The sequence below is a fragment of the Pelophylax lessonae genome, assembly GCF_965119305.1.
Source record: "Pelophylax lessonae genome assembly, chromosome: 2".
Lineage (NCBI taxonomy): Eukaryota > Metazoa > Chordata > Amphibia > Anura > Ranidae > Pelophylax > Pelophylax lessonae.
This window is the reverse complement of record NC_138769.1, coordinates 328,778,505-328,799,669: the sequence shown is the minus strand read 5'-3', so window position 1 is coordinate 328,799,669 and position 21,165 is coordinate 328,778,505. Positions and strand designations below refer to the sequence as shown.

Sequence of the window (21,165 nt, the reverse complement as noted above, 5' to 3'; positions counted from 1 at the left end):
AATATTATATTTAAAAATTTAAAGAATTCCAGACATGGTATATTTTATACAATTACATTGTTTCAGCCCTAACCAATGTAACTATGTATATACCATACTTGTCCAAGTGGCTTGACAGTTATGACATCACGCAGGCCTGTTTGCCGGTGTTCGCGGCTCTGATTCCACATGAGCCGTCAGCTTGCTTTATCTTTCACTCTTTCATAATACAAGTTGCCCAAAGGTACTTTTTATAACTTTTAAATAAATTGGAAAGTTTAAATGGGCTTCACTATGTCAGCTTCTTCTATCTCTCTGACATTTATATGTTCCTGCTGTTGAGTGCCATCCATTTCCATGTTGATGCTGGCTTCCTGATCCCCATTACAAGCCTATTTGACCATTATAATCTATGGTCCAACACATTCGGTAAGGAGGCGTATGCTGAGTGTTTTTGCTTGGTGTTGGACCTCATCGATCAACTTGCTGCAGGCTGCACTTTTGGATATTGAATGTGATTTAAATTGTAAAGGACTGATTGCACTTTATATGAATTGATTTCTCACTTGTTTACAGTCTCACTTTTGCATCACAAAAGTGGACCCAAGAGTGGAACTTCCGCTGTAAATACTCCTAACCCCCTGACATGCCACATTAGGCATTGTCATATTTTTTTTTGGGGGGGGGGGGGGGGAAGAAAGCGGGTAACTAGATTTGACAGGTACCTGCTTCCACTTCCGCTCGGGCAGCCTAGTCTGAAATTCTCCTCTCCCCCTCCCTCCCCGCAATATTCTGGGACACATCAGAGGGCGTAGATAATTGCCTGGCCATTCACGACATGCAGCTTGACTCGCGCATACGCAGTGCGCACCCGACTGTAAAGCCGCAAGCTGTCACATCCGGGGGCCAACACTAGAGACGCCGGGCAGGGAGCGAGGCTTTGGGCAGCCACATCGCTGGATCGTAGGACAGGTGAGTGTGTGTTTATTAAGGCTCCGTTCACATGTAGGCGTTTTGGGGGAGTTTTTCTGCTCTAGGATCAGCTCTCAAAACGCCCAACAAGACAAATCCTATTCATTTCAATGGCCCCTGTTCACATCTGAGCGTTTTGAAGATGTGAGCAAAACGCCCAACGCTCAAAAAAGTACATGAGCTTCTTTTTGGGCAGATTACAGGCGTTTTCCATTGGTCTCTATTCAATCTAAAAACGCCTGCCCAAAAATCGCGGTAAAAATCACATAAAAACGCTACGCTCAGGTGTGAATGTAGCCTAAAAGTCAGCAGCTACACGTTTTTATGTTGCTGACTTTTAATAAACACAAAAACTAGTGGAATTCTGCTTAAAGAGGAAGTAAACCCTCCTCAGGAAGTTGTACCTATAGGTAAGCCTATGATAAGGCTTACCTATAGGTACTGTAAATATCTCCTAAACTTGCACCGTTTAGGAGATATTTACCTTTAATGGAGCCAGTGACGTCACTGGCGCATGCGCTCTGAAGGAACGGCTGATCGTGCCGTTCCTTCAGAGCCCCGTGCCGTGACCGTCGGCTCCCGCGCGCGTGCGCGGGAGTGACGTCACCGCGGCTCCGGCCAATCAGATGGCCGGATGCTGCGATCCCGGAAGACGGGCGACATGTCATGTCGCCCGTCATACAGGTAAGAGAGCGGCACGGCGGGGGCTCGTTCTAAGGTAAGTATTTCATAATGAGCTAGTATGCGATGCATACTAGCTCATTATGTCTTTCTATTGCAGGTTGTAAAAAAAAAAAAATTTTTTAAAACGAGTTTACAACCTCTTTAAAGACATGCCTGCAGTTCCTAAAATAACCACTAGATGGGGGCCCTATACCTGCATAGATCATCAGAGCCATATAGTGCCACTGGTCATGCTGAAGCATTTCTCTACAAAAGTAACACTTAACGCAGGCATTAAACCTAACAATGATGAAAAAATCCTTCTCCTGTGCCCAAAGGGTAAAAGTGCACAAAACGTGAATGCAGCCATCTCCAATAGGGTGTCAAAAACTGAAAAAAAACAAAACACAAAAACAATAGAAAAGTTGCACCTTAACTGAAAAACAATTCTCCAACTGAAAATTTGTCATTCCGTCTCACCAGCATAAAAAACATGGTATATCAAAACTGGCTTGGGGGCTTTATTCCCATAAACTGTGAACTGTTCCTCTCAGAGTCAGTGTATGTACTCCACAGTAGATAAAGGGGAGGAATGCAAAGTTCTAGGGTCCGCTCGCTCCAAGACTCTAAAAAAGAACTCCGGATCCCGCATTAGGTGTAGTAAAAGAGGATTTAGGCAAGCTGCATCAAAATAGGGAAAATTTCTGACTTTAAGCATAACATGGGGCTTGAGGTATAGCTCCGTCGCAAGTCAACACCCCTCCTCCAACAGCCATCAAAAGGAGGGTCCCAACAGTAATAGAGGAATATAGCTGCAAAGTGCATGAGAATCAAGCAAGGGTATCAAGCCACTCAGAGGCATCTGACTGATTCTCAAAGAATTTCACAGATCCCATGCCATATGTGATACTCTCCTCCCTCAGCTGTTTCCTGACATCCACAAATGATCTTCGACGCCTCTGAAGCTCAGGAGAGAAATCCGGGGAGAAATGCAGGGTGGTATTTTCATATTTTAGCTGCGGTTGTTTCCTTGCTTCAGCTAGTATAAGGTCTTGATTGCGATAATTAAGGAATCGCGCCAGGAACGGTCTGGGTGGTGCTCCCTGCGGCCTAGGCCCCATCAGCACCCTGTGTGCATGTTCCACTATGTGTGCAGAGGATATATGGGTCAGATTAAGGATGCCCTTGAAAAAAAACCCTCTGCAAAAACAGCAGAATTAGCCCCCTCAGAGCTCTCCGGGAGGCCAACCACTCTCACATTATTCCTGTTTTCAGCATCCTCTTTCTCTGTGTTTCGTAGCTCAGAGAGGTTGTGCCTAGAGCCTCTGCCGCTGAAACCCTCCATCTAAATTTGTCCATGTCTTATCTGATCAGGCTGCACTCAATAGCCAGACTGTTGATCCTGCACATCAGGGTAGTTTTACTAGCCTCTATAGCACGGGTGTCAAACACAAGGCCCGCGGACCGAATGCGCCCCCCCAGGCCATTTCATGTGGCCCTCGCACCTCTCATGCAGCTGTGGCAGCCCCCTTGTCTCTGCCCCCACCTTTTCTCTGTAGTCGGCAGGAGAGAGGACAGAACTCCTTTGCCAGATCCTGCAGTACTCTGTGCAGCTGCAGAAAGGGTCGTCTTTGCCCCCCCTCCTCCTCAGCAGTCCACATCAAAAAGGAGGGCAGAACTTGTCTCTGCCTCCACTGGTCTCAGCATTCAGCAGACTCTGGAAGCTGACTCCAGCCCTTTTCTGGCTCTCCTCCAGACCCTGCACTTCTTCCCAGATCCACCCTCTGGTAAGGGGGTGCATTGTGATGTAAGGGTGTAAGGGGCATGGGGTGCTCTGGACATCTAATATTACAGATATAACCGGCCCTTTGAGGGAAACCATAATGCTGATGTGGCCCACGATGGAAGTGGAGTTTGACACCCCTGCTCTATAGCATTCAGGATGTCCACAGTGGAGGAGTCACTCTCCTGGGGTCCGGAAACTGTAGGCTGTGAGGGCTCTCCCATGTCAGATGCCATATCCAGAAACAGCCTCCGCAGATTCACTAACTGCCTCTGCCTGGTCAGCCTCAGGAGGGAGAGGCAATATGGCCTGCACACGTGTCTCTGCTGCTGAACTCTGAGGCCTAGGAGGCGGCTGTTTCTTGGCGGATCTCCCTTTGGATGGCATAAGATCAGGGGGAATTCCCTACCTGGTTATCAGCAGCCCACACAGTAGGATATCGCTCAGGAGTAAAGGATGGATCCGAATACTGTGGCAGGGAAGCTGGAGCTCTCACTGAGACGTCTGCTCCCTTCAATATCCAGACATGCCCCCCCCTTGCACTTGGCACATTATTTATGTTTTATCTTTTAGTGCTGCTTATCTTATATTTATTTACATACTTGTTCAATGCCCCTTAAAATTACTAAAGTAGGCACCGCTACTCCAATGATCTTCTCCTACTTCCATGTTCCTTGCTGAGCAGCTGACCTGATGCTTTGTAATCACAGTAGGTTGCCGACTCGGCATAGGCACCATTCGAAGAATGCTTTGCATTGTTTGAATGCATGCAAATTGTTCTCTGACTGGAACAGGTGGGGAGCGTGATGTCACTGCCCTGCCTATCCACCTTGTTCAATCAGAGAGTGCTTTACATTCATTTAGAAACTGCAAAGCATTCTCTGAATGGCGCCTGTGGCGAGCAGATGACCTCCTGTGTTCAGAATGCGGCTGGCCGCTTAGCAAAGGATGCGGAAGCAAGTGTGAGTAACAGTGTTGACTTAAGTGATTTCTGGGCTTCCAGGGCCACGGGTCAGTTATGGTATATACAGTTACACTGGTCCAGGCTGAAGCAATGTAACTATGTAAAAAAATATACCATACCTGGAATTCTTCTTTAACAGTTACGATTCATTTCTAATAAGCTAGTATAATATTTACTGTACCCATAAAAACAAATGTTTACAGTAACCTCTGTAAAGTCTGTAAATCTATTTTTAATGAGTATAGTTTGTTCTTCTAGAATACTCCTGCTGGTTTTCTGTATAACTACAGCAAAATATTGTATAAGTATAATACAATGCATAAAACATGGAGGAAATTAAAAAAGGAAGGGTTACTTATAGCAGCTCAAATGTTAGCTTTTATTTTGCTAACCAGCACTGAACAACATGCTTTCCTTTGGTTCAAATTTTTCATCAAGAAGAACTGTTAAAATCACAAATATTGTGTTCACACTTCTCTGCCCTGGTGCATTGCATTAAGGCACACACGTTACCATGCGTTGTGTTAAAGCAGTCCATTCAAATAAATAAGCTGCCAACGCCCTGAAGTGGGCAAAAAATGGCTGGTGCGAATTGGCCCTAATGTGTATGAAAACTCAATGCTAAAGCCATACCATCAGAATTAGCAGCAGCATTGTCAGCCTGCCACATGATCTCCTTCAGTTGGTCATTAGGCTGCCTATCAGGTCTATCAGATAGGAAGCCAAACAATAACTTAAAGGAACACACACATCGCTGCCACACACACGGCTGATAATGTTGTTGCTAATTGTGATGTAGCGCTGCCAGCCTGCAAGTCAGTCACTGGTTGGATCTCCAAGTAAGAATCTATGCAACAAATTTGCAAAAAACCCTATTTGTTCAAGAAAACTGCAAACAGTGGGGCACAATGCCACACATACTGAAAAATAGATTTAGAGTTTACATACACTTTAATGAACATCTATAGGTTAATGGATTCACATATACAGTATATTTGTATAAAACAGAAAAAGTTTCACTTTTATTTGGAGCTACTAATTTTTAATACCACCTTTTAATCATGCATCAAAATTAAAGCCAGCGAAAAATCACCTTTCACCCACCTAATAAGACCTGGAACTTCAGTCCCCCAAGGAACAGGGCCAGACGTTGGCAGCACAAAACGCCCATTTGAGTTTTGGACTTTATCTTTTAAGAAAATAGAAACCTAGGGAACAAATCTTAGTCATTTAGCAAAGAAGATATTGAACTTTGTTAGCAAGTATTAAGGAAACTAGTAAAAAAAACTTAGCATTTCCTGGTCACATGTAAAAGCACAAGGGTCCATGTTGCCCAAGTCAAGTCAGATCCTTTCTTTTTGTTTTCCCCTTGGTTTTTTATGGATTCAAGAAAATTTCAGCTTAAATCTGACTGGTTTCTAAAAGCAACACTGACATCTTAAAGCGGAGTTCCACCCATTTTTAATAGGTTGGAATACATAGATCTTTGTAATCCCCTTTAAAATGGCTTTTACCAATGGAAACTTTTTTTTTTTTTTTTTGCTAGTAAATACCTTAATTTTGGCTTTATTCCTCCTCTCCTCACTTCCTGGTCCAATCGGCGATGACGTCATTCGGCGATCCGCAGTGTCTGCTGGGATGTATTCTACTTGCAGTAGCTGTATCTGTACTGAGCCGTGCCTGCCCCGCCTCCGCCCCGCCTCCTCTCATTGAATTGCATTGTATGAATGTATTAAGGCTGTTCTCTGCCCAGCCTCCGCCCCGCCTCCTCTCAATACAACTCAATGAGAGGAGGCGGGGCGGAGGCTGGGCAGAGAACAGCCTTAATACATTCATACAATGCAATTCAATGAGAGGAGGCGGGGCGGAGGCGGGGCAGGCACGGCTCAGTACAGATACAGCGACTGCAAGTAGAATACATCCCAGCAGACACTGCGGATCGCCGAATGACGTCATCGCCGATCGGACCAGGAAGTGAGGAGAGGAGGAATAAAGCCAAAATTAAGGTATTTACTAGCAAAAAAAAAAAAAAAAAAGTTTCCATTGGTAAAAGCCATTTTAAAGGGGATTACAAAGATCTAAAGTTCCAAAAATGGGTGGAACTCCACTTTAAATATCTAAGGTATATTTGAAAACTGCACTAGGTACCCATGGAAACAATTCTTATGTTACTTATTCTTTTACTAAAGCTGAGAGAAAATGCCTACCAATCTGCAGAGGTCATTATCATCCTGTCTCTCTGACTTAGCCAATCAGAAGAAGCTTTGTATTCACTGATTGAATACATCGCTCCCTCTGAATGGCTGAGCCCCAAGCTGTAGACTCTCCTGTGTTCCGAGTATGAGACAAGAAGTCTCTGCTCGCGCCTGGAAAACAGTGTGGTATGCTGTATATAGCCGCAGCTATATACAGTTTATACTGCACATCCAGCCACCTCACAGGTAAGCGAGGTGCATAGTTCATTTGGGCCAGCTTAACCCAAACAAACTATGTAAAATGTGTGAAAAGCTGAAGTTCTTCTTTAAGGCTGAACTCCAGCCTTACTTTCCATCTTGCTCCTCTCTTGTACTAAAATTGCTTAATCTAAATTTTAATGCATACTGTGAGTTTCTCAGTGTGCTAAAAGCTGCAGCAAGTTAAATAGGGCCCGCTTCAATTCCTGGCTGGAGGGTGTCCAGCATCATCTAGCCTGACTATGCCTGACCCGCTCAACATCACATGTGGACATGACCCAGGGCAGTCTGCATGCAAATACGGCATGCCTAGGACTGCCCACCCCTCCAGGCTAACACCCACCGATCAAGGCATTTTGATGTCTGCATAAAGCCTGGTACACACTACTAGAATTTTTTTCGTTCAACCCAGCAGGGCTGAATGTAAAAATAACTGACAGCTCAGAAGCAGCTGCTGTACTAACTATGCAATGTTAGTACAACGATCGCCCCTGCTGTGATACTGTGTTTGGACACCCCCCCCGCCAGAACACTCTGGTCAGCACCCTCAGCCATTGGCTGAAAGCGCTGATTGGGAGCCAATCGGTAGACCTTTTTCGGCTTCTGTTGGACCGGCTGCAGTACACACGGGCCGAATGTCGGCCTGTGTCTATTGAATCAGCCGATGCCACCCGACATTCAGCCTGTGTGTACTAGGCTTAACTCTTCTCAAGAGGCAGCCCACTGCCTGCATTGGGGCTGAGATTTCTTAAGAGAAGTACTGGGGTAAGGTGCTGTGATGTTTTCAGGAAGCTATGAATGGCACCCTGCCAGCCTTTCCCACCAGTCATGATATGCCTGCGTTGCTTAAAAAAAGTACATAGATCAGGACTAAATATAGGAAATATGTCACATCATATAAATATACAAAAAAAAAGCAGAAGAAACCTCACCCTAATGTGCATATCCTGGAAGAAGATAAGCAAAGTTTGCCTGATCAGTTGAAACTCACCAGCAGGTAGACAGTTGTACATCTATGGGAATAATGACACATACAAACTTTAAGCACCACAAATAAAATATATTTACGACTTCTTATACAGATGTTTAAAAAGCATGCATATACAACATAAAAGTTTCTAAACAATAAACTGTTGGCCCGGGGGAAAAAGACACAAACTAGGAATGTGGTAAGAAAGTACTACCTATGCCAGGGGTGTCAGACTCAATTTCATTGCGGTATTATGGTCGACCTCAGAGGGCCAGGTCTATCTGTAGCCCACCACCATCAGAAATCAAGAGCCTCCCCTCTTACATCACAGTACATCCCCTTTACCATGTGCTGCTGCTGGGAATAAGCTGGAAGCAGAGCTTGGAAGCAGCAAATACAGGGTCTGGAGTAGGGATGGAGTCAGCTGAATGCTGAGACCAGTGGAGGCAGAGAGGAGGGGGTGCTGCAGCTGTACAGAGAGGTGCAGGATCTGTAGGAGGAGTTGTGTCCTCCTCTCTGCTGCCAACTGCAGTTGGGGGGGGGTGGTCCTCTCTGCAGCTGCAAAGGGAAGCACAGGATCTGGTAAAGGAGTTCTGTTCTCTCTGCTGCCAACTGCAGTTGGGGGGGGGGGGTCTTGTCTGCAGCTGCAAAGGGAAGCACAGGATCTGGCAGAGGAGTTCTGTTCTCTTTGCTGCCGTCTGCTGAGGCACTATGGGGGCAGAGATGAGGGAGATACAGCAGCTGCAGGAGGGGTGCAAGGGCCAAATGAAATGGCTTGGAGGGCCGGATTCGGCCCGTGGGCCTTGTGTTTGACACCTGTGACCTATGCTAATGTGTTCTCACTGACAAGAGATAGCAATACTACTTGTCCTGTATGTGTGCTGTGTTCAGAAATCTTTTTGCACTGTCATGACACATTTATAGCATGAAAGAGAGGCTTTGAAGAACTGGTCATATTTTACAACTGGCATTTCAAGTCTGCCAAGCATCAGTTCAGCTGCAACAGTCCTTGGTTGCCTTTACGGAGCAATGCAAGGACGCCAACACGTGTGAGTGTGATACAACTTCATAAAACATGTCATTAGCCACTCTCTCTTCAGGTTTACAAACTCAACACTTTCATACATTAAGTTCCCACATTACAATTTTGCTGACTGGACTTTCAACACAAGCATTCTCCACATATTGTCTATATTTATAAATCCCCTTCTTACATCAATCAACTGCCGGAAGGTTTCATCCACTTGGTTCAGAATACTTGGAGAATCCCGGATAAAGTCTTTGATAGCGTCCATGTGATTAAAGGTAACTAATAAGATATCCTTGGGGCGAGGACACAACAGAACTTGGTACTTGAAGGCCATAGTCATCAAGTCATAGAGCTGCACTCATTAAAAAAAAAAGAACATTAGATCTAATGTTAGATGTAATAGAAATCTAAAGTTTGAACATTATCTTATTAAAAAAAATAAAAATAATAGCACACTACACAGCAGCACACAGCATAAAAATGTAAAGGTAAAAGTAAATTATGATAACTGTGGAAATATTGATAGTCTTACTTTCCAATATGGCTTGAGCACTAATAACCCAACTATAAAAACAATGTATTAATTTAATAAAGAGGAAACATAATGGAGGCACATTAAAATTGTTGTGTAAAAAATACTTTGTATATGTATTCTGACTTCTTGTATAAAATAAAGGAGAAATTTCACTTCCTTTATATACTATCTTGCAATACACATCTACCCACCACTGTTCTGATGGTAATATGTATAGTAATGATCTACTGCTGGTGAACAAATTACATTGTTTGGACCCATTTTCTATTCAAAGCATAAAAAAAAGAAAAAGAAAATTATGCCTATATACTAAAAAAACAATTCATGGGAAAATGTACATACTGCAGATTGCTGATGCTGACTTTTTAAAATTATTAGTTCCCTGTTTGTCATATTTATCTTTCGTCTTCAACGCTTCCTGAATTACAAAACCCGAGCCTTCACCCTCCCATTAAAGGTCATTTAACTTCTTTCTTAGGTCTTGTTTTCACTTGCTGCCTATTGCTATCTCTAAGCTTGGGAACCTGGGTTGCTGCTTTACAGCGACAAAGCATAGCAGTAATCAATCAAAAATCTCTCTCTTTCTCGCAGACCTACTTGTCAGAGGAAAAAAAGATGTGCATGGGTGAGAAGCAGGACCCAACTCTGCAATGCAATCATGTGACATGATGATGGTCATAAGTCTCACGATAAGGGAACATATATTAATACAGCTGCATCTCAGATCAACAGTTTGCATGTGCGTTTTGCATGCAAATATGTTATCCTTAACCTTTCGACCTGTTTTGCGACCAAAGTGACAGATTTGGTTTGGCATGATCATGTGGCCCAGCAGAAGCTGTCTGCCTGTTCTCTGCTGTACTGCAACTGTAGACACTTAGCCTGCGGTCACACCAGGTACAATGACTTAGAACCCCCAAACATTATATATTTTTTTTTTTAGCAGAGACCCTACAGAATAAAATGGAGATTTTTACAATACATGTCGCACCGTATTTGCGCAGCTGCGTTACATATCCACATTTTTTTGGAAAAAATACACTTTTTTGAATTAAAAATAAAGAAAACAGTAAAGTTAGCTCAAGTTTTTTTCTATAATGTGAAAAATAATGTTACGCCGAGTAAATATATACCCAACATGTCATGCTTCTAAACCGCGCACGCTCGTGGAATGGTGACAAACATTGGTACTTAAAAATCTTCATAGGCAACGCTTCAAAAATTTCTACAGGTTATCAGTTTAGAGTTCTAGAGGACGTCTAGAGCTGGAATGTTTGCTCTCGCTGTAACAATCACGGGGATACCTCACATGTGTGGTTTCAACACAGTTTACATATGTGGGCGCAACTTGTATATGCGTTCGCTTCTGCGTACGAGCTCGGCGGAACGGGGCACTATAAATTTTTTTTTTCCTTATTGACTTTAACTTCTATTTTTACACTGTCCCTTTGAAAAAAAATTTTTTTTGATCACTTTTATTTCTATTACAAGGAATGTAAACATCCCTTGTAATGGAAATAAGTAGGGTCCTCTTTAAAGTGAGATCTGGGGTCAAAAAGACCTCAGATCCCACATCTACATATAGATCTATATGTCATTTTTTTTCCAGCATGAAAAAAATGGGCCCTTTACGGCCGTTGGGAGAAAGCAATGTATGATGTCGCTCTGGTCCCCAAAGGCCATCGAGTCGAGTGTGGGCCATCTTGCTCTCACTCGACCTCCTGCCTGGGACATGGATGGACTGGAAAGCAGCGGGAGGGGGACATTTCCCGCCGCCCATAAAAGTGATGCGCTGCTGGGACCACTTTTATGTAAAGGGGACTGCCTGCCCTATAAGAAAATACCCATATAGCTGCCAAAACCGCGGTATTTAACTTCAAAATACCGGCGTAAAACTGCGGTGGGCGGTCTGGAAGTGGTTAAAGTGGTGCTACTTCAGCACTACTTCTATGAGATTTGTAACAATTTAATACAACTTCAGTACTACTTCAGTGAGCGGTGCTGTTCATGTCACATTGAAGAACAGTGATGTTATGACCAAAATAATAAAAACAGTTTAATGGGATCCTAAAACCATATAGTTACCCAATCACTATTGGGAATGGTGCTTCCTGGTAATATTGTTACCATTCGGTCAATTAAGACCGGGAGCTTCAGCAACTAAAAGTATTATCAAAACAGAGAATCAGGGTTCCACAAGGGTAGAACCCCTGAAGGAAAGTTGCAATTAAAGCTCAACACCGGAATTTATGCAAAACACACTTTATTGAAAACCAGGCTGACAAAACAATTCCAGCCGCTAAAAAATATACATTGGCCAAAAAAGACCCCCTGTGACACTCAGTGTTAACAAAAATAAACTCAGTCACTCACAACACCACACGTAAAAATAGGCCCCATTCATCCAAACTTGCATACCACATATAAACTTGTTTCCTTAAACCTCATTAAGTGAAGTGCACTATGTAATAGATAGGATTTCACAGTTCAAAAAAGCCCAGATAACACTGCCATATATCAAAAAATTAGGGGAAAAAGGAAATGTTCAAAGCCATATAACTGTTCTGGCACAGAGTTGTCAGACCTCCGAGTTTAAGTCCTTATAAGGGCATTGATGGATACGGAGTTACATAATAGTTGAGGTTGAATAAAGACTATAGTCCATCCAGTTCAACCTTTGTAGGTGTGTTTGGCTGTAATCATCTCACATAGCCCTGAATGTTCTGATCCTTGAGATGTACGTCCAAGAGTCTTTTTAAAAATAGCCATACTCCCCACAGTTACTACCACTTGTGGTAGAGAATTCCACAATCTTGTAGCCCTAACTGTAAAAACCCCCTGCCCAGCCTAAGGTTAAATCTCTTCTCCTCTAATCGCATTGTATGGCCACGTGTCCAGGGGACTTCCGGGTTCTCCTTCCGGTTTCCGGATGCCGTAACCAGGGACGAGGAAGCGGGGACAGCGTGTGACTGTGGCAGCTGCCTACGATCTACTACGGCTGCCACACCACATTCCATCCTACTGTTAAACTTGGTGTCCCAGAGTTGAGCTTAGCTCTTTGAAAGGCTTGATAGTCATCTAATATGGGGGACAGCAATCCATTAGCTCCTTGAGGAATTCCCAGGAGGCCGGACCAAGTCTGTCTGATCAAAATAATGATACAGACTAAGCTGTGAGCTCCCAAAACTGCATACCTACACTGTGAATACCCCCATTTCTAAATTATGACCTTAGCCCGGATATGACGAGAGGATTACTGTCAGCTATGCCTTCTTCCCTGGTTGCATTACATGTGATGGAAAGCTTTGATACTTTATGATTTTGCCATTCAGCAATATAATTGAATTTCCCTGGCAAGGGAGCATGAACTTAATATCCATAAATGCCCTTATAAGGCCTTAAACCCAGAGGTCTGACAACTCTGTGCCAGAACAGTTATATGGCTTTGAACATTTCCTTTTTCCCTCATTTTTTGATATATGGCAGTGTTATCTGGTCTTGTTTGAACTGTGAAATTCTATCTATTACATAGTGCACTTCACTTTATGAGGTTTAAGGAAACAAGTTTATATGTGGTATGCAAGTTTGGATGAATGGGGCCTATTTTTACGTGCGGTGTTGTGAGTGACTGAGTTTATTTTTGTAAACACTAAGTGTCACAGGGGGTCTTTTTTGCCCGCTGTATATTTTTTAGTGGCTGGAATTGTTTTGTCAGCCTAGTTTTCAATAAAGTGTGTTTTGCATAAATTCCAGTGTTGAGCTTTAATTGCAACTTTCCTTCAGGGGTTCGACCGTTTGTGCTGAAGTCCTGAAAAAGAAATTCATGAACTACCTCTCAAATGACACTACTTGAAATCGTATCTATTAGGTCACTGCCAAAGAAACACATTAGATGCTAATTCAGGTATGATTTGTAAATTGCATGCCATACCTGAAGTCATACTGGTGTGACCGAGGGCTTAGGATTGTTCACACCATATGTACATGACAACTGATAAAAACCGAGGGGAAAACTGTGCAGATTTCACTTGCACAGACAGGAGTTTACACATCAGTTTGCATGCAGGTTTTATTTTGCACGTTGACATCAGTTTTCACGCGCGTCAGTCCGTTCACACCACACCAATGGTAATGACACGTCAGTTTTTTTCCTGTGCAGAAAAACTGCATATACGTTGCAGATTCCTGCGCAGAAAAAATCCACACGCGATACCAGCGTTGTGGTGTGAACAGGGCACATAGGGAACAATTTTTTTTCTTTTTGTGCCTTTGCAGAATGCGTGTAGAAAAACTGATGTCTCTGCACCATGGTGTGAACAAACCCTTATTTGGCCCTTCAACTTCAGAATTGTTGCAGGACTTAAAAGTGCTAAGGTGCGTTTTTTAAGTACGCACCTATATGCTAATTTTCCAAGCAGAGAATTACACAAAATGCACAAAAAGTAAATTCTTCCATAAATGGTGTTAAAAAATAATAAGCAACAGAGTAATAATAGCAAACAAAAAGTCAGTTCTCTTATGGTGCTTTTCCACTGCATGGAACCGAACAGTTCGGCTCGCTTTTGTGCTTTTCCACTGCTGGTACCGCATGGTACGGTGTAGGAACGGTTCGGTACGGTACGGCGGCGCTTTTCCACTACATGGAACCGAACGGTACAGCTCTCTAAAACAGTACCACCTCATTTGTGGTTCCAAGAGGTACCATACCGGTACCATATCCCACAATCCTTTGCATGCAGCTGACTGTCTGTCACTACTAGCCACTGATTGGTCAGAGAATCGTTGTTATCCCATCCACCTACTTTAGTACTACTTTAGTGGAAAAGCAAACCATATCATACCGTACCGAACCGTTCCAACACCGTACCATGCGGTACCATGCAGTGGAAAACCAAACAGGGCCAAGCAGGGCCAAGTAGAGCCGAGCCCGTACTTGCAGTGGAAAAGTGCCATTAGGGTCCTTTCAAAGGGGCTTTCCGCCCGGTGGACTCCGTTTCGCTCAGCGGGGATTGATCCACCAATCCCAGCTGAGCAGGGGGATGACAGCTCAGTTTCTGCTTACTTTGCAGAGACAGACCTGTCAGATCCCTGCTCCCTTCTATGGGAGATCGGATGAAAATGGACCGCCTGTCCGTTTTCATCTGATCCTATCCGATCCTTCAGACGGATGGAAAATAGGGTTTCCATCCATCTGGATTTCACTAACAGAATCGGATCAGATAGCAGCGGGTGTGAACGGAGATGTCATCGCTGACATCCGTTGCCCCATAGAGGTGCATAGAGCATCTGATTAGGTCCACCTGAAAAACTGACAGGCGGACCTGATCGGAAAGCTTGTGTGAAAGGGGCCTTACATATGCCCCACAGAGTGCATGCAATAAAACCATCTGTTTTAATTCGTCTATTTTTCCGCGGACTAGGTGAATTGAGTGCTTGAGATTTTTGTATTGCACAGACTGCAAGGGAAGGATGAAGCTTGTGTTTTGAAGAAGTCATCCATGCTGCAAAATATGCAAATGTATTCCTCAGTAGAAGGTCTTAAAGTGTAATCATGCCTAAACTGGTATTTTTATTTTTTTAAACACATCAATTTAGTGTAATTGGTGACCAAAGTACCTTGTCCATACTGGCTTGGTTAAGCCTCATGATAGAAGCATGGGCCAAGCGATCAAAAACTGTCCTGAGGGCTTTCTTGGAGTACAGCTCTTGCGGTTTAAATAGTTCTTCCATGAACTTCTTGTTAAACATAGTCGTGATAATATCATTCATAACTGTAAGAGAAATGGTGTTCAATCATAAGAATAAGAAAAGAAAAACAGAATCATCAATCTATCTAATTGATTGATTATATAAAGCTGATTAAAGAGCACCAGTTAAGAAAACATGCTGCAAAGAAAATGGGAAAGTACTGCCCTACCATTGTTTTCAAATATGAAAGCTTTGGGGTGTTTTAGAAAAGTCCCGTCTTCCATTTTAATAAAAGCATGACCCCCCCCCCCCCCAAACAGTTCTAACCCCACCAGCACCTCATTAAGGCCCCCTTTTTCTGCATATGGCCATTGGAAAGAGGTAAAGTGGTGGATGAGTTTAGAGTTAGTTACACTGATGATATGGGATACTCAATAACCCATTACATCCTCCACAACCTATTCTTGTTGTAATGCTGTGATCAATGTAAAACAGCACAGAGACACAGAAGTCGAAAAGTTCTAAACCATAATAAAATTTAAATCATACATAGATCTTTAGCACTGGAAGAACCAAGTACTGTACCTCCATGAGTACACTCCTTCACAGCCTTTGTTTAGTTAACTAAAGATGCACTTTAAGTAAATAGCAAAGCACTGCGTTTGCATTCAATCAACAGCTAATTTTCTACTTACCAACCCTGCCACGGCAAATTTTGGGACAAAACTGACAGTGATCTGTAACTCACCTATACAAAAAAAAAAAAAAAACTGCCCAACATCATTTGTGATAAAAATGCTTTACCCCAATGGTTGCTGGACAGGCCTGTAAAATCAGGGCAAAGCTAGCAGGCTTGCAACATTACTATAAAATAGGCACATTGGATATACTCATTTTTCTACAAGGTACCCACGCACCAGCAAATCCTGAGCTCACTTCTTCATACTACATTAGGCTGCCTAAAGGAAACCAGCCTAGTGATAAGTATACACAGCCTGGAAAAGAGCCCATAGCTTAGTCTAGTTGTCAGACTATGGTCCACTCCTGATTCAACAAGCAGCAATTGCAGTTTAAGGCACGTTAACTGGCACCTGAGGAATGACTGAATAAGAGACCCTTTAGGCTCCTTTCACACACTCCGTCCGTTGGACGGAGTCCGTTTTTCTCAGCGGGGGATCGAGCTGCCGATCCCCCGCTGAGCAGCAGGAGGACAGCTGTGTCTCCGCGCTGTGTGCGGAGACACAGCTGACAGTTCCCCATGCATCTCTATGGGGGAAATCGGATGTCAACGGACCGTCAGTCCGTTCTCACCCGATCCCATCCGATCCGATCCGCTGGACGGATGGAAAATAGGGTTTCCATCCGTCCAGATTTGACGGATCGGATCGGGTCGGATGTCAGCGGACATGTCTCCGCTGACATCCGATGCCCCATAGGAATGCATGGGGGGACCGTTCAGATCCGCCAAAAAAATGGACAGGCGGATCTGAACGGTCCGCCTGTGTGAAAGGGGCCTTAGCATATCCTAAAGCAGCGGTCACTAAATGGCGGCCCGCGGTCCATTGGCGGCCCGCGCGATGCTTCCGCCTGGACCGCCACCTGTATTCTGCCCCCTCCTCACTGCGGCTCCCGGCTCACTTGCAGCCGGTGTCCTGTCAGGCCGCGAGCCGCGAGTAGGGGCGTGACGTCACGCGCGCGCCCTGCCCCCTGCTCCTGACTGATAGACATTGCGGTGTCCTGTCGGGCCGCGATTAGGGGCGTGACGTCACTCGCGCGTCCCGCCCCCTGCTCCTGACTGCGGCTTCCTCTAAGCAGGGCAGCGAGCTAGGGTGTGACACTATGTGCACGCCCCGCCCCCCTGTTCGCGGCTTTTGGACAGCTCCTGGCTCCAGGTATGTGGAGCACATTTTTAGAGGGGAATATCTGCATTTAAAAAAAAACCTCTCAAGCTTTAACAAGTGTGCAGACAAGTGGCATATTTTGTTGTGCTCATTAGAGTGCCCCATAAAAGAAACAAAATATGCCCATCAGAGTACTCCCTTGACATAAAATGTGCCCCATATTTTATGCTAAGGGACAAGCTGATGGGCATATTTTATGTTAAGGGGCACGTTAATGGGCATAGTTTATGTTAAGGGGCACGCTAATGGGCATATTTTATGTTGAGCGCAACGCTGATTTACACGTTTTGTTTTGCCCATCAGAATGCCCCCTAACATAAAATGTGCCCATCAGAGTGCACCTTATTTTATGTTAATGGTCACGCTGATGGGAATATTTTATGTTAAGGGGCACTCTGATGTGCATATTTATGCTGTGGTACACACTGATGGGCATATTTTATGTTAAGGGGCACTCTGATGGACATATTTATGCTATGGGGAACTCTAATGGGCATATTTTATGTTAAGAGCAACGCTGATTTACACGTTTTCTTTTGCCCATCAGCGATCCCACCATCATAAAATATGCCCATCAGGGTGCCCCCTAACATAAAATGTGCCCATCAGCATGACCCTTAACATAAAATATGCCCATCAGCGTGCCCCTTATTTTATGTTAAGGGTCACGCTGATGGGCAAATGTTATGCTAAGGGGCACGCTGATGGGCATATTTTATGTTAAGGGTCACGCTGGTGGGCACATTTTGTTCTGCCCATCAGAGTGCCCCTAACATAAAATGTGTCCATCAGCGTGACCCTTAACATAAAATATGCCCATCAGCGTGCCCCTTATTTTATGTTAAGGGTCACGCTGATGGGCAAATGTTATGCTAAGGGGCACGCTGATGGGCATATTTTATGTTAAGGGTCACGCTGGTGGGCACATTTTGTTCTGCCCATCAGAGTGCCCCTAACATAAAATGTGCCCATCAGCTTGCCCCTTATTTTATGTTAAGGGTCATGCTGATGGGCATATTTTATGTTAAGGGGCATGCTGATGTGCATATTTATGCTGTAGTACACACTGATGGGCATATTTTATGTTAAGGGGCATGCTGATGTGCATATTTATGCTGTAGTACACACTGATGGGCATATTTTATGTTAAGGGGCATGCTGATGTGCATATTTATGCTGTGGTACACTCTGATGGACATATTTATGCTATGGGGCACACTGATGGGCATTTTTTATGTTAAGGGGCACTCTAATAGGCATATTTTATGTTAAGAGCAACGCTGATTTACACGTTTTGTTTTGCCCATCAGCGTGCCCCCTAACAAAATGTGCCCATCAGAGTGCCCCCTAACATAAAATGTGCCCATCAGCGTGCCCCCTAACATAAAATGTGCCCATCAGAGTGCCCCCTAACATAAAATGTGCCCATCAGCGTGCCCCTTATTTTATGTTAAGGGTCACGCTGATGGGCAAATTTTATGCTAAGGGTCACGCTCTCGGACACATTTTATGTTAAGGGGCACTCAAATGGGCATATTTTATGTTAAGAACAACGCTGATGAACACGTTTTGTTTTGCCCATCTTTCTGAGTCATAGCACAGACTTCAGATCCGGACCTCGGCCCAAAGAAAATTTTAGCGACCGGACCTCCTTGAATTTTAATTCATTACCCCTGTCCTAAAGCGTCACTAAACCCACATCATAAAAACCTATCAATTAATGGTATGTTACATGTTGTTCATACTCTGAGAGTCACTAGGAGATTTGTTTTCTGTATTCTGCAAAAAAAACCTGGTTGATCCTGCTTTTCTCTGTCTCTCCTTATGTATAGGTCTTCAATGCAGCTAGGGATTTTGCAGAGCAGTGTTGGCAGCTCTGCACATGCTCAGTTTTCAGTGAGTTTCTATGCTGAGAATTTCCTCCCCATCACATCTGAGCAGCCCATGTGACTATAGAGTCACACATGTGGGCATATACAGTTCCTTGAGAAGGCATTTCATACCCTGTAATTTATTGGGATTTTATCTGATAGACCAACACAAAGTGGCACATAATTGTGAAGTAGAAGGAAAATGATAAATGTTTTTTACATTTTTTTACAAATAAATATCTGAAAAGTGTGGCGTGCATTTGTATTCAGCCCCCTTTACTCTGATACCCCTAACTAAAATCTAGTGGAACCAACTGCCTTCAGAAGTCACCTAATTAATAAATAGAGTCCACCTATCTGTAATTTAATCTCAGTATAAATACAGCTGTTCTGTGAAGCCCTCAGAGGTTTGTTAGCGAACCTTCGTAAACAAACAGCATCATAAAGGCCAAGGAACACATCAGACAGGTCAGGAATAAAGTTGTGGAAAAGTTTAAAGCAGGATAAAACAGGCCATACACAATGTGAATTTCGTACGATTTATTGTGCGATAAACGCAAGTGGCACTCGTGTACATCATGCGAGTGTACCATCAATGTGATCCGAAAATCGTACGACCAAACCCTAGTTTCTTGTGCCAGTATAGGAAGTAATGCAATGTTGTCTTGACCTTTTAAGCACACCTCCACTTGGCACTCCCCCTACAGTGAAAAATCGGGCTGCCGCATTTGCGAACAGAACAATCATTCGTTACAGCCTTTCAGCAGAGTTTGCTGTAACCTATAATATTTGATGTATTACGTTTTTTCTGACGAACACTCGTTCATGTTGTTATTCTTTTTATTTTCCTTCCGGATTGATCTTTTCTGAATCATGCGCAGTGGTGTGTTGTTCTGTGGAATCCCACGACTCAACCACTAATGATATGAAATTTGGACAATTTTCTCAGAAAAACCCAACATGTTGGATATGTGAATTTTTGCTGTAGTACGAAAATCGCATGTTGCACATACTACACTAACGATACGAAAATCGTTCGAATTCACTGGCAAATATGATTTTCGGACGAAATTCGGATCGTGTATGGCCTGCTTTAGGTTAAAAAAAAAAAATATCCCAAGCTTTGAACCTCTCACGGAGCACTCTTCAATCCATCATCCGAAAATAGAAAGAGTATGGCACAACTGCAAACCTACCAAGACATGGTCGTCCACCTAAACTGACAGGCTGGGCAAGGAGAGCATTAATCAGAGATGCAGCCATGAGGCCCATGGTAAGGCTCCGTGTACACGGGACGTTGTTAAAAGTCCCTTTGAATGCTGGAATTTTTAGGACGTTTGAAACGTCCGTTCGGTCGCGTTTGTACCCGCGTTTAGCGGCGTTTGCGTTTAGAAGCGTTCCTAGAGGTCAAAAAATGGATTTTTGTAAAAATCTTACCGTAAAATCCTTTTCTCTTAGCTCATTGACAGACGTAGTCCTCGGTGATACACCACCTTCGGGTTATGTTGCCTCCACAGGAGCAGGACTAGACAGGAAATTAAAAAGCTCTGGCCACACCCCAGGGGCAGTCCCAGAGGGTATATCCTCTCTCTCTCTGCCTCAGCAAATCAGTTATGTGAAAAAGCAGTCTTTAGAGATTTTAACCCAACTCAAAAAAACAGAGGGGCGGGGACTACGTCTGTCAATGAGCTAAGAGAAAAGGATTTTACGGTAAGATTTTACAAAAATCCATTTTTCTCTAGCGCTCATTGACAGACGTAGTCCTCGGTGATACACCACCTTCGGGACGTCCCAGAGCAGTATCACAACTGAGGGGTGGGAAAATGGAAATCAAATCCCAATCTAGAAGGCCCAACCGGTGCCAACTAGAAGTTTACAATGCTCATCCTTAATGATGAGACTCAACAAAAAAAGAGAAAACAATTTTTTTTTTTTTTTTCAAACAGAAAAAAACCCTCGAGGTAGACCACCGGTCTCCTCAAATTGCGGCCTGCAAAACCTTGCGGCCAAATGAGGCATCCGCCGATGCCGTCACATCAATTTTATAGAATTTTGTAAAGGTATGTACTGACGACCAGGTGGCCGCCTTACATACCTGGACCACTGACGCCTGATGGCGAAAGGCCCAGGAAGTACTGAGCGCTCGAGTGGAGTGCGCCCTAACAGGGAACGGAGGACTCTGACCCTTAATAGAATAAGCCTGTACCACCGTTTGTCTAATCCATTTGGCAATGGTCGCGGCAGATGCAGGCAAACCCTTTCTGGGGCCATCCGTGATCACAAAAAGTGAATCCGTCTTACGGAATGATTCCGTAGCTTTCAGGTATACCCTGATTGCCCGAACCACATCTAAGGA

At 43.9% G+C, this 21,165-nt stretch overlaps 1 protein-coding gene across 1 annotated transcript in view; it reads right to left on the bottom strand.

The window, feature by feature from the left end:
* The window catches only part of OSCP1 (organic solute carrier partner 1), a 68,387-nt gene that overhangs the window by 15,340 nt on the left and 31,882 nt on the right, over window positions 1-21,165 (bottom strand). The window contains exons 3-6 of the mRNA XM_082244716.1: window positions 14,966-15,120; window positions 8,999-9,166; window positions 7,747-7,827; window positions 5,466-5,569 (exon numbers count right to left, since the gene is read on the bottom strand). Of these exons, the coding sequence (XP_082100842.1) occupies window positions 5,466-5,569; window positions 7,747-7,827; window positions 8,999-9,166; window positions 14,966-15,120 (508 nt within the window). The remainder of the gene's footprint in view (window positions 1-5,465; window positions 5,570-7,746; window positions 7,828-8,998; window positions 9,167-14,965; window positions 15,121-21,165) is intronic.